This window comes from Hyla sarda, chromosome 2 (genome assembly GCF_029499605.1).
Source record: "Hyla sarda isolate aHylSar1 chromosome 2, aHylSar1.hap1, whole genome shotgun sequence".
NCBI lineage: Eukaryota > Metazoa > Chordata > Amphibia > Anura > Hylidae > Hyla > Hyla sarda.
Window position 1 is genome coordinate 361,058,624 of NC_079190.1, and position 13,194 is coordinate 361,071,817.

Consider the following 13,194-nt stretch of genomic DNA (forward strand, 5'->3'; position numbering starts at 1 on the left):
TGTAGTGGGTGTGACCTGCAGTCCTATGTAACACCACAGATAACACAGTGATAACTCTCTGAGTACAGATAATGTATAGATGTGACCTGCAGTCCTATGTAACACCACAGATAACACAGTGATAACTCTCTGAGTACAGATAATGTATAGATGTGACCTGCAGTCCGATGTAACACCACAGATAACACAGTGATAACTCTCTGAGTACAGATAATGTAGTAGATGTGACCTGCAGTCCTATGTAACACCACAGATAACACAGTGATAACTCTCTGAGTACAGATAATGTATAGATGTGACCTGCAGTCCTATGTAACACCACAGATAACACAGTGATAACTCTCCGAGTACAGATAATGTAGTGGGTGTGACCTGCAGTCCTATGTAACACCACAGATAACACAGTGATAACTCTTCGAGTACAGATAATGTAGTAGATGTGACCTGCAGTCCTATGTAACACCACAGATAACAGTGATAACTCTCTGAGTACAGATAATGGAGTAGATGTGACCTGCAGTCCTATGTAACACCACAGATAACAGTGATAACTCGTAACAACCCCAGCGTCTCCCCCCCCCCTTATCAATCATAAATATACATCCCCTCCCCCTTCTCAGACTCCTCCCCCTCGGCTCCTAACCTTCCCCCCCTGCACCCCATCTTTGTATTTATGTTCTCCCCAGCCTCCCCTCATCCTTAGTCTTCTCCGTTGCTCCTGAGGCCCGGCCGGTGCTCAGCAGCATTGCTAGGGACCCAGTTTCCCCTTGTGGAGATGCAGGGGGAGTGACGCATTGCTCCCCCTTACCCCTAATATAGGAATGTACTGACACCAAAGTGCAATGTTCTGCACCCACATATGAGCGTGCAGAGCATTGAACCGTAGTGTAAGTACATTCCTATATTAGAGGTAAGGGGGTGCAATGCTCTACCCCCTACCCCTCACATAAAAATGTACAGACACTAGGGTGCAATGCTCTGCACCATCATATAAGGGTGCAGAGCATTGCACCCTGGTGTCAGTACATTCCTATATTAGGGGTAAGGGGGTGCAGAGCATTGCTCTCCCTTACCCCTAATGTATAGACACTAGGGTGCAATGCTCTGCAACCTCATAAAAAGGTGCAGAGCATTTACCCTAGTGTCTGTCCATTCCTATATTTGGGGGTAAGGGAGGGCAATACCCCTCATATATGACTGTTCAGACACTAGGGTGTAATGTAATACACCCCTTACCTCTAACATAAGCATGTACAGACAATCGGGTGCAATGCTCTGCACCCTTATAAATAAGGGTGCAGAGCATTGCACCCTGGTGTCTGTACATTTTTATATAAGGGGTAGGTGTTGCCAGCAGAGTAATGGAGGAGGCACAGGCAGCCAGGCACTGGGCCACATGCTGTGCTGAACATGGACTGCATGACTGCATCTGACCTGAAGTAAGGGGCTTGAGCCACCGGGAACACGGACTCCAGCTGCTGAGGGTCACAAGAAGTAACGCTCTGAGGCGGCCCCGGCCAATCTCCTCTTCTTGCACTTGGAGGCCCCGCGCTCCTCTCTGGTGGTGGTGAGCAGCCGGGGGCGGGGCCGGGCAGGGACATTACAGACGACACGTGACCATCCCGAGCAGCACCTGAAAATGCTAAAGAGGCTGCAGGGGCTGGTCGCGTTATACAGGGGCGGCGGTACAGGGAGGGCTCCCCCAGCGGCAGGTGCTCGCAGCTCAGCATGCACACGGCTCTCCCCATCACACCATGCACACGGCTCTCCGCACTGCTCCCTGCATTTCAGCCGGACCCCGCACCTCCTGCAGGACCAGCCGCGGTGGCCATCTTTAACGCAAGGCAAAAGGGGCAGCTGCTTCTTTTGCCCCATGTTAATGATGACCCTGAGCTGTTCTGCTGCCGTGGGCGCCGCTCTATGAACAACACAGCCCAGCGGGCGGAGGGGCGCAACACAGCTTTAAAAAAAAAAAAAAAAAAAACTTGATTTTTCCGCCCTCCGGTCCCTGCGCCCTTAAGCGACCGCTTGGTCTGCCTTATGGAAGCGCCGGACCTGCTTATCATCCATCTATCTATTTGATATATTTACAGTAAACCAGTCTCAGGCCTTTAAAAAGAGTTTCTCTTGCAGGATAATGCCTACTTACTCTTGTCATTTAGGTTGTTAAACTGAGGAACCTCTAAACCTTCCAGCGGAGCTTGTATGGAAGGTTCATTCCCATAGGACACATGATGGGGCTCAGACAGTAGTGAACCAGAGTTCTGCATACTGCTCACTTTTGTTCTAGTCATTTCAGGACAAACAGTTTCTAGACCAAAATCAGCAAATTTGGGTGAGCCAGGGCCAGAAGATAGAGTTGGCGAAAAATAAGGGTCTTCACTTAGACGAATATAAACATTACTGCTAGGAACAGTACTTATGTTGGTTAAGGAGCCTGTCAGCTTGGGCCTTTGTCCCATGTGGGATAATACATTCCATTCATCATGACACATATTTGATTCTTCTACAGTATTTAGCAGTATACAGGACTGTCGCTGCCGTTCAAAGGGAGACGATTTGGTCCGAGTCAATGGTGTCTGTCCACTGTATAACTTTCTTTCTACCGTAGAAGGCTTCATATTATGCTTGCCATACTGTGTCCTTGGTAAAGGGTGGGGGACATCAAAACATTCATTGGTTAAGTTCTGCGTATGGCTTTGGAGGTCATTTAGCTCTGGATGGCCACATGTTTTATACATCTTTGGTGGTGTTACTGGTTCCAATACATTAGTAAAACGTATTCCGGTATTGCAAGCTGCTGCTGCAGAACCTCCTGTCCATTGGTGAATATCTTCTCTTGTATCTACTGGAAAACTTTAAAAGAGAAATAATCATATACATATATGCTAAGCCATTAACTTAACACACCATCTCATTCTGTCTTCTTATCCCCATCACATAGTAGATTATAGTTGTTCATTCATACGAATTGAACTTTCTATTAGAAAGCTTTAGGACCATATGCTTTGTTAGCTGGTTTGTGCTTGTTTAGTGTTATTATTTGTGTTTGAACATGCAGTCAATACCCTTGCCCTGATTTGTGTGTAATGTTGTATGTCACAATTTCCATCAATGATACAATTTCCCTGCGCTCCAAATGACATCTTGAACACACTGCCACCAATTACTACGGCTGCAGTATGTTCAGAGGCGGCACAATCATTAGGCAATTTAGGCACTTGACTAAGGCCTCCCTCTTGCGAGGGCCCTGTTGCTGCCTAACTCCCCCTGTTACCCCCCCTAACAATGAAAAATAAGTGGCAATGCATACAATATGCAAATTATATGGTCCTTTTTTTTTTTATTATTGCTTGCATGTCTTTTTTAATTATGAGTGTCAGTGAGGGCCTCATGTTAGAGTTTGACCTAAGGCAAAGTCTAGAGCAGCCTCTGAGTATGTTCAGAGAGCCAAGACAGTGCATTGTCAGGGTAAGTAAACCAAGAAGCCAGCACAGACTGGAGAGTAGGCATTAGAGCAGGCAATGTGAGTACACAATTGTTTGTTTTTGGAATGTATCTTTAAGTAATTTCTTAATGTTTAGTATTTTCTCAATATTTTTCAAAATAAAACAATTTATAAATGATAGTTAACAAAATACTGCAAAATTCTTTATTTGCAAAAGGAAATAGAGGTTGTACAAGATAGAAGATTATACAGTGGGGCAAAAAAGTATTAAGTCAGCCACCAATTGTGTAAGTTCTCCCACTTAAAAAGGTTGGAGAGGCCTGTAATCTTCATCATAGGTATACCTCAACTATGAGAGACAGAATGAGAAAAAAAATCCACAAAATCACATTGGCTCTCATTTACTAAGAGTGTCGGGTTTATCTCTGAGTGTTTCTTGATTTACGCCGTGTATTTTTCTCCCTCACTTACTAATGTGTCGCATGGGGAAAAAAGATAGTGTCCCACGGGTTGGAAATTGTGTCGCAAGGTAAATTGTATATATGCCCCCTGCACAGCGCAATCATATGCCCCCAGCAGCGCATGTGTATATATATATAAAGCATTGGTACGGCCTCACCTGGAATATGCTGTTCAGTTTTGGTCACCTGTCCATAAAAGGGACACTGCGGAGTTGGAAAGGGTGCAGAGACGCGCGACTAAACTAATATGGGGCATGGAACATCTTAGCTATGAGGAGCGATTAAAGGAGTTACAATTGTTTAGTCTTGAGAAGAGACGTTTAAGGGGGGATATGATAAACGTATATAAGTATATTAATGGCCCATACAAAAAATATGGAGAAAAACTGTTCCAGGTTAAACCCCCCCAAAGGACGAGGGGGCACTGCCTCCGTCTGGAGAAGAAAAAGTTTAGTCTCAAGGGGCGACACGCCTTCTTTACCGTGAGGACTGTGAATTTATGGAACGGTCTACCTCAGGAACTGGTCACAGCAGGAACAATTAACAGCTTTAAAACAGGATTAGATACATTCCTGGAACAAAATAAGATTAATGCTTATGAAGAAATATAAAATCTCATCCCTTCCCCAATATCGCGCCACACCCCTACCCCTTAATTCCCTGGTTGAACTTGATGGACATATGTCTTTTTTCGACCGTACTAACTATGTAACTATGTAACTATATATATATATATATATATATATATATATATATATCCCCCGCACAGCGCTATCATATACCCCCCGCAGTGCATGTGTATATATATGCCCCCCACACAGCGCTATCATATATCCACTGCAGCGCATGTGTATATATATATATATATATATATATACCCCCAGCACAGCGCTATCATATACACACCGCAGCGCATGTAGATGTATATTATATACCCCCCGCACAGCGCATCTATACACATATTCCTCTGAAGCGCTATCAATGACTAATGCTTGTCATTGATAGCGCTTCAGAGGCATATGTGTATAGAAGCGAAGTGGGGACCAGACATATAGCGTTATCTGATCCCCACTTCCCTTCTATACACAATCCTCCAGAGTACAAACACCACAGCTGCCCCATCGCCTCCCCCATCCCCGGTGTTATAATTACCTGTTCCCGGGGTCCGCGATCCTTCTGGCTCCGGCGCTGTTGCTGTGCGTTGTGATGCGCAATGACGAGTGACATGCCCAACGTGACGTCACCGTCAGTGCGCACAGTGACAGCGCCGGAGCCAGAAGAAGCGCGGACCTCGGGAACAGGTAATTATAACACCGGGGATGGGGGAGGCGATGGGGCAGCTGTGGTGTTTGTACTCTGGAGGATTGTGCATAGAAGGGAAGTGGGGATCAGATAACGCTATATGTCTGGTCCCCACTTCGCTTCTATACACATATGCCTCTGAAGCGCTATCAATGACAAGCATTAGTCATTGATAGCGCTTCAGAGGCATATGTGTATAGATGTGCACATGAGTCTTTCATCATGAGTGTTTTTTCTTTTTTGTCGTAAACACGTCCCTTTTTGTGATAACCACGCCCATTTTGACGGGTTTAAAAGTGATGATATATTTGTGTCGCACAACCCGACAAAAAAAGTTGGGTTGACATTAGTAAATGAGGGCTATTGTCTGATTTTTAAAGAATTTATTTGCAAATTATGGTGGAAAATAAGTATTTGGTCAATAAAAAAAGTTTATCTCAATACTTTGTTATATACCATTTATTGGCAATGACAGAGGTCAAAAGTTTTCTGAAAGTCTTCACAAGGTTTTTACACACTGTTGCTGGTATTTTGGCCCATTCCTCCATGCAGATCTCCTCTAGAGCAGTGATGTTGGGGCTGTCGCTGGGCAACACAGACTTTCAACTCCTTCCAAAGGTTTTCTATGGGGTTGAGATCTGGAGACTGGCTGGGCCACTCCAGGACCTTGAAATGCTTGTTACGAAGCCACTCCTTCCTTGCCTGGGCGGTGTGTTTGGGATCATTGTCATGCTGAAAGACCCAGCCACATTTCATCTTCAATGCCCTTGCTGATGGAAGGAGGTTTCCACTCAAAATCTCACGATACCTGGGCCCACTCATTCTTTCCTTTACACGGATCAGTCCTCCTGGTTCGTTTGCTGAAAAACAGCCCCAAAGCATGATGTTTCCACCCCCATGCTTCACTGTAGGTATTGTGTTCTTTGGATACAACTCAGCATTCTTTCTCTTCCAAACACGACGAGTTGGGTTTTTACCAAAAAATTCTACTTTGGTTTCATCTGACCATATGACATTCTCCCAGTACTCTTCTGGATCATACAAATGCTCTCTAGCAAACTTCAGACAGGCCCAGACATGTACTAGCTTAAACAGGGGGACATGTGTGGCACTGCATGATTTGAGTCCCTGGAGGCGTAATGTGTTACTGATGGTAGTCTTTGTTACTTTGATCCCAGCTCTCTACAGGTCATTCACTAGGTCCCCCTGTGTGGTTCTGGGATTTTTGCTCACCGTTCTTGTGATCATTTTGACACCACGGGGGGAGATCTTGTGTGGAGCCCCAGATTGAGGAAGATTATCAGTGGTCTTGTATGTCTTCCATTTTTTTTTTTTTATTGTTGCTCCCACAGTTGATTTCTTCACACCAAGCTGCTTGCCTATTGCAGATTCAGTCTTTCCAGCTTGGTGCAGGTCTACAAATTTTGTTTCTGGTGTCCTTCGACAGCTCTTTGGTCTTGGCCATAGTGGAGTTTGGAGGGTTACTGTTTGAGGTTGTGGACAGGTGTCTTTTATACTGATAACAAGTTCAAACAGGTGCCATTAATAAAGGTAACGAGTGGAGGACAGAGGAGACTCTTAAAGAAGAAATCTTGCTTGTTTGCAAATAAATTCTTTAAAAATCAGACATTGTGATTTTATGGATTTTTTTCTCATTATGTCTCTCATTGTTGAGGTATACCTATGATGAAAATTACAGGCCTCTCCCTCTTTTTAAGTGGGAGAATTTACACAATTGGTGGCTGACTAAATACATTTTTGCCCCACTGTATGTGTATCTCCGTAAAGATTTATATTTACCTGCTGGGCAGACTTAACAAACCTCTGTCAGTGCCGTGAGGATCTGGTGCATTGTTCAACATCTACAGAAAATACAGAAAATGACATATTTTAATTGTACCTGTCGCTTTCGAAAACTTTTCATGTACCCTAAAGACAAGTCAAAAGGTTTGGTCAGTCAAGGTCTGAGAGTTCAGATCCCAATCAAACACTCGGACAAGTGAGGAGAAAAGCACGCATGTCTATGGAAATGAGATGGTCCCGCTGGCTTGCATAATAAAATCCAACTGAGAAAACAAGAAAAATACAGGAGCGTGATCCTAGTGTATTACCCAAGATGACAATTATCATATAAAAGGTGAAGATCAGTTGTGCTCACTAAAGTTGGTTATGCTAAGAGCGTAACGTCTATTAAGTTATAACATGTGAGCGGGTCAGCAGCCCTGGAGTACCCGATCCCCACAGGATGTCGGCAGGTAGAAAAAATTCTCCAGTCCTGGTGCTTTTCCCAATAAAATGGTGTTCTTTATTTTTACATCATTCATACATACAGTGGTAGCAACACTCAACGCCTTTACTAGCTCGGACCGAGCTCTTTATCAAGACGTGCAAGACATGCACGTCTTGATAAAGAGCTCGGTCCAAGCTAGAAACGTGCTGAGGTTTACATGATTTGACCATGTTGGTTTAGTAGTACAGCGCTGGGTGAGAACATGCTTAGTGCGTACTTATAGTGATTGGTCAGTGTCTGAACACTCAGACCCTGATTAATCAAAACTTTTTGATTCGTCTGCACAACATTTCAAAAGTTTTTTTAAGATGACAAAAATGTAATTAATTGTTCATAAGATACATGTCTACATTAAAAATAAGAATAGTAATTTAAACTAGAGTTTATGGGATTACAGAAATAGGATAGAAAGCATTTTTGAATATCTTTTTCATTCAACCATTTTCAAATTTTTTCAATGGGGTCTCTTTTATATGAATGGCACATCAACCATTAGGCGACTGATGTCAATGGAGAAACAAAAGCTTGGCAGCAGGTCCCAGGCGTTACTTGCATTATGACAGATGTGTGCTGGAGGAACCAATGGCTATACCAGGAACAGGTGGGTGTTGTGAGGGCCTTACATTTTTTGCGAGCAAGCGGCCGCGGTTGTGCATGGTAATCGTCACTGACAGAATACATGGAAAAGATTTCACAAGGGAGGAGGATCAATATGCAAAAGGAGATGTTTATTCTGGAGATCTAAGCTGGAAGTCACAGTGCACTCAGGGCTTGGGAACACCCTGAGTGCACCCAAATTTGCATAATTAGAAAACAGGAAATAAAGGAGCAACGGAGCCACGCATAAGCAAACAGTAAATGCCACTGTCATCAGTGTCACCTGCACTATACCAATAGTTTAATGTAGGTGATGCTGATGACAGATTCTTTTTAACATGAGCTGTGGTTGTTTAGGGGAAACAAGACCATTTCTGTCGATATATACCTGAGGTCATTGCAGCCCTTTCAGAGGGGAAACTACAACAGTGGGAGAGTGGTGGTATATGAATAGGTCAAATTTCTTTCCTATGTTTACCTCAGTCCCAGCGGAAACTGAGGTAAACATAAAACTACCTGTAAATCCCCTGTAAAAGACTATATTAGGAACTAGTAAATAAGATATAGGAACCCCCATTCATCTAACCCATGCTCAACATTAATAAAGTACCTCATATAGATGGCTCTATCTTTATAAAGAAGTGCAGAAACATAGATAAGAATTAGAGGAGGCAATAAGTCTACAAGTTTGAAATGACCTTTATAGAGCTAACACAGTGAGATGTTCTACTTATAATGCATAACCACCCTTTTCTGCCTGTGAAGTACAATGTAATGTCCTTCTGATAATATGACAAAACAGCTCATCTCATTAAGAACCATTAGAAGGAAAAGATGAAATAGACTGAACGCCTTGATGTTTCAAGGACACATATACAAATACAGGTTTGTGGGACATCAAGGGACTTAACTGAGCTTAAGAGGCAATAAGAGTATAGCATATTTTGGGAAAAAAAGAAACACTCAAGTGACCTTTAAAAGGGAAATCCAATAAGTTTCTAACATGTAACATATATAGTGCTTTACTTCAAACATAATGTGAGACACTATCAGTAAAATAAATATCCAAGTTGCATCAAGGCACCAAGGCCCTTTAGTTACACTAGACCAATGTCATCTTTTAAAGGGGTTGTGCGCTGCCCTGCAGTTCGGAGCTCCGCTCACAACGTCCGGAAGTTCATTACTCCGAACGCTGTGTGCGGGCTTCAGTGTTCGCAGCCGCCGGGCGTGACGTCACGGCTGGCCCCTTCGTGACGTCTCGCCCGCCCCCTTGTGACGTCTCGCCCGCCCCCTCAACGAAAGTCTATGGGAAGGGGGCGCGACCACTGTCAGCTCCGAACTGCAGGGCAGCGCACAACCCCTTTAATACCTGCATACAGCATTTTAGAAAATAACTTTCCAAAAGACCACCTTTTTGAAATAACCTCCCCCCTTATCCAGACTGGATTTCGTATGATGGATTTTCAGTCTACCATACATTATGCATAGTGGCCATTTTCTTCGAAAAGACCACCCCCCATAGAAGATCACTTTTCAATGCAATATTGGGTGGACTGCTCAAAGAGGTTTCATTGTATATACCGTATTTTTCGCCGCATAAGACACACTTTTTCTTCCCCAAAACTGGGGGGGGGAAAGTTGGTGCGTCTTATACGGCAAATACACATTAAAACCAGCGATCCCTGTGTCCATCAACGTCCGGGACCCACGGCTAATACAGGACATCAGTGATCGCGGTGATGCCCTGTATTAACCCTTCAGACACGGTGATCAAAGCTGACCGCTGCATCTGAAATGAAAGTGACACTAACACGGCTGCTCAGTCAGGCTGTTCGGGACCGCCGTGGTGAAATTGCGGCGTCCCGAACAGCTTACAGGACACCGGGAGGGACCTTACCTGCCTCCTCTGTGTCTGCTCCGTGCCGGGATCCCCTGCATGGCCGGTACTATCCTTCGTCGTCATCACGTCGTCACGTCATCCAATAGGAGCGGCGTGCGTAGCAGTGTGCGTAGCGACATGATGGTGGCGGCGGAGAGCGAGGATACCGTGCAGCAGAGACGTTCTTGAGCGACGGGGACGCAGCGGCAGTGATGGAGGGCGACATCCAGGGCAGCGGTGACGAGAGGTGACGGGTCTGTAGCGGCGGGGAAACGTGAGTACTACCTCCTATACCAGTGGTCTTCAACCTGCGGACCTCCAGATGTTGCTGCCAGCGGCTGTCTGGGCATGCTGGGAGTTGTAGTTTTGCAAAATCTGAAGGTCCAGAGGTTGAAGATCACTGTCCTATACTTTACATTGTATTCAATGTGAGAAGAACACGGATCCGGCACTACCAGAATAAAAGGCTACTGGCACTTATAGCATCCAAAGGGGCTGCGGGTCTAGCTAGAGGGTTGCCTGTAGCGGTGCGTCTCCATAAACAGGAAAAAGAAAGTTCATGCGTAAACAAAGAAGAAGGATCGCACTCACCAGGAATTCAACTCTTTATTCTGTCACCAGTACACCATGCGAAAACATGAGTGGATGCGGGGGGGACAGGAGCTCCGGAACAAGTTGTTTCACGCCTGTTTGGCGCTTCCTCAAGCCGGTGAATTCACCGGCTTGAGGAAGCGCCAAACAGGCGTGAAACAACTTGTTCCGGAGCTCCTGTCCCCCCCCGCCTCCACTCATGTTTTCGCATGGTGTACTGGTGACAGAATAAAGAGTTGAATTCCTGGTGAGTGCGATCCTTCTTCTTTGTTTACGCATACACTTTACATTGTATTTGGTTCAGAATCTTTATTTTCTAGATTTTTGTGCTTTCAAATTAGGTGCGTCTTATATGCTGGAGCGTCTTATATGACGAAAAATACGGTAATTGTTTTTAGAGATTGTGGTTAATAGAGATGCAGGGGGAGAGTCATCAAAACCTGTCCAGAGGAAAAGTTGCTCAGATCACTTCTTTAATTTTTCAGAGGCCTTTTCAAAAATGAACAAAGTGATCTGATTGGTTACTATGGGCAACTCAGCAACTTTTCCTCTTGACAGGTTTTGATAAATCCCCCCCCCCCCCTCTCCAGTCTCTAGAACAGTCACTTACCTCAGTATCCTCAGAGCTTGATATCCTATTCATCTTCTCAAGTTCTCTTTTGAATAGATATATCACTGCACTGTAGACAAGCTCATATTGTTCCTGGAAATATTACAAACAAAATCAGGTAAGATTATATACATGTTATCTGTCCTAGTTTTGTGAAATCTATAGTGCTACATGTAATCAAGATATTATTAATACTATTAATATTTCTTGTTGTTCACACAGAGGTCGGTTTTCACACAGATTCCACTTTGGAAACCATTTTTATCCTGTTGTTTTCCATAGACATCCATGCTGTTGCTTACACTTGAAATACAATGATTTTTATATGAAATTTGCATTAGGGGGAACATGTGACATGTTCTTTGAAATGCAATCCATGCAGATTCAGGCTAACCCACTGGGGAAATGTCTTGGATTTTTGCTGCAGATTCGAAAACATTATTTTTTCAGGTTAAAAAAGACATCATGTGAACATACCCCGAGTGCGTTGTAAATGTAACCTAATCCCACCATTCTCTACATACAAATAAATTCCTGTGTAAATTAGGCTGGGTTCACACTACGTTTTCTCCCATACGGGAGCGTATACGGCAGGAGGGAGCTAAAACGTCGCGCTCCCGTATGCCTTCGTATGCGCTCCCGTATGTATTTCAATTCGATGAGCCGGCCGGAGTGAAACTTTCAGTCCGGTCGGCTCATTTTTGAGTCGTATGCGCTTTTACAACCGGTCCTAAAACTGTGGTTGACCACAGTTTTAGGTCCGGGGAAAAAGCACATACAGAAAATGAGCCGACCGGACCGAACATTTCACTCCAGCCGGCTCATTGATTTGAAATACATACGGGAGCGCATACGAAGGCATACGGGAGCGCGAGGTTTTAGCTCCCCCCTGCCATATGCGCTCCCGTATGGGAGAAAACGTAGTGGGAACCCAGCCTAATCTTGTCAATGATAAAGGCATTTGCTGATGATCTTATGTGGGAGATACCAGATGCCCTCCTAGGAGTATGTGCAGTGAACATTATTGGCCAGGCTTTATTCTTCCGGAAAATACTATTATATTGTCCCTTAGAACAAATGATGGCAGTCATTCACATTTTACACTTTCCTAGGAATTAAAAAGGCTCGGCCCGGATTTATGTGGGCCATGGAGTAAGGCACAGCAGACCCCTTTTGCCTCAATTTACCCACTATACTATGCTATACTACATGATAATGTTATGCCTGAATAGTCTGATGGGTGGGGACTTTATTAAAAAATGAGGTGTGAATTTTAGGCTCAGAGGGTGTGAATATGAGCTGAAAAGGAAGGAAGAAGGTTGGGGGGGGGGGTGTACTTTGACGCTCCTAACCACACCCCCTTAGCCTAGCATTTACACATTTTACAAATAAGTTACCGTCCACTTGACTATTCAGGAAAAGTACAGATAGTCAACCAAATAGCTGATCCTTATGTCTTAAGAACAGGGGGACACAAAATGTAAGTAAAAAACTGAAATCAGGACAGCTAAAGTTACAAAAACTGTTTTTACTGTTTACTGTTTTTACAGTTTTTACTATCCACAAGTTTTCCAGGTAAGGCTAGTGAATGCAGTTACTGTATATCCACATACATACCTTGGTCTGCACTAGTGAAGACCGTTGTGTTCTCATTTCTTGGATGATGGAATAAATGCTGAAATTTACTGGAATAATCTAAGTAGAGAGAGATAATGAAACATATTCGTCTCTATACTATACCTTGTCTCTGTAATAGCAAAGTATGTATGAATTTTTGAAATACATGTGAACTGTGTTGTTTGTTTAGACAGAGGATTGTATATTTGAACTATCATTGCCAGGACTACCAAGAAGACAAAATAGCGCATATAAAGGACACAATGCTTTATTGAAACATCATATAAAAATGAAAAAAGGAAACGGTTCCAAAAGAAACACCTCACATACAACAGATAAAAGTTTAGTGGGGTCCCTGCAGGAAGTAAACATGCAAAATTTGGCATGCAGCATGGAGTT

General features: G+C 43.9%; 1 protein-coding gene across 5 annotated transcripts in view; it reads right to left on the reverse strand.

Annotated features, from left to right (window-relative positions):
* The window catches only part of PTPN22 (protein tyrosine phosphatase non-receptor type 22), a 146,395-nt gene that overhangs the window by 24,525 nt on the left and 108,676 nt on the right, over positions 1-13,194 (reverse strand). For all 5 annotated transcript variants that reach the window (XM_056558336.1, XM_056558334.1, XM_056558337.1 and 2 more), the window contains 4 exons: positions 12,796-12,873; positions 11,179-11,271; positions 7,012-7,073; positions 2,150-2,856 (listed from right to left, as the gene is read on the reverse strand). In XM_056558336.1, coding sequence (XP_056414311.1) covers positions 2,150-2,856; positions 7,012-7,073; positions 11,179-11,271; positions 12,796-12,873 — 940 coding nt within the window. The remainder of the gene's footprint in view (positions 1-2,149; positions 2,857-7,011; positions 7,074-11,178; positions 11,272-12,795; positions 12,874-13,194) is intronic.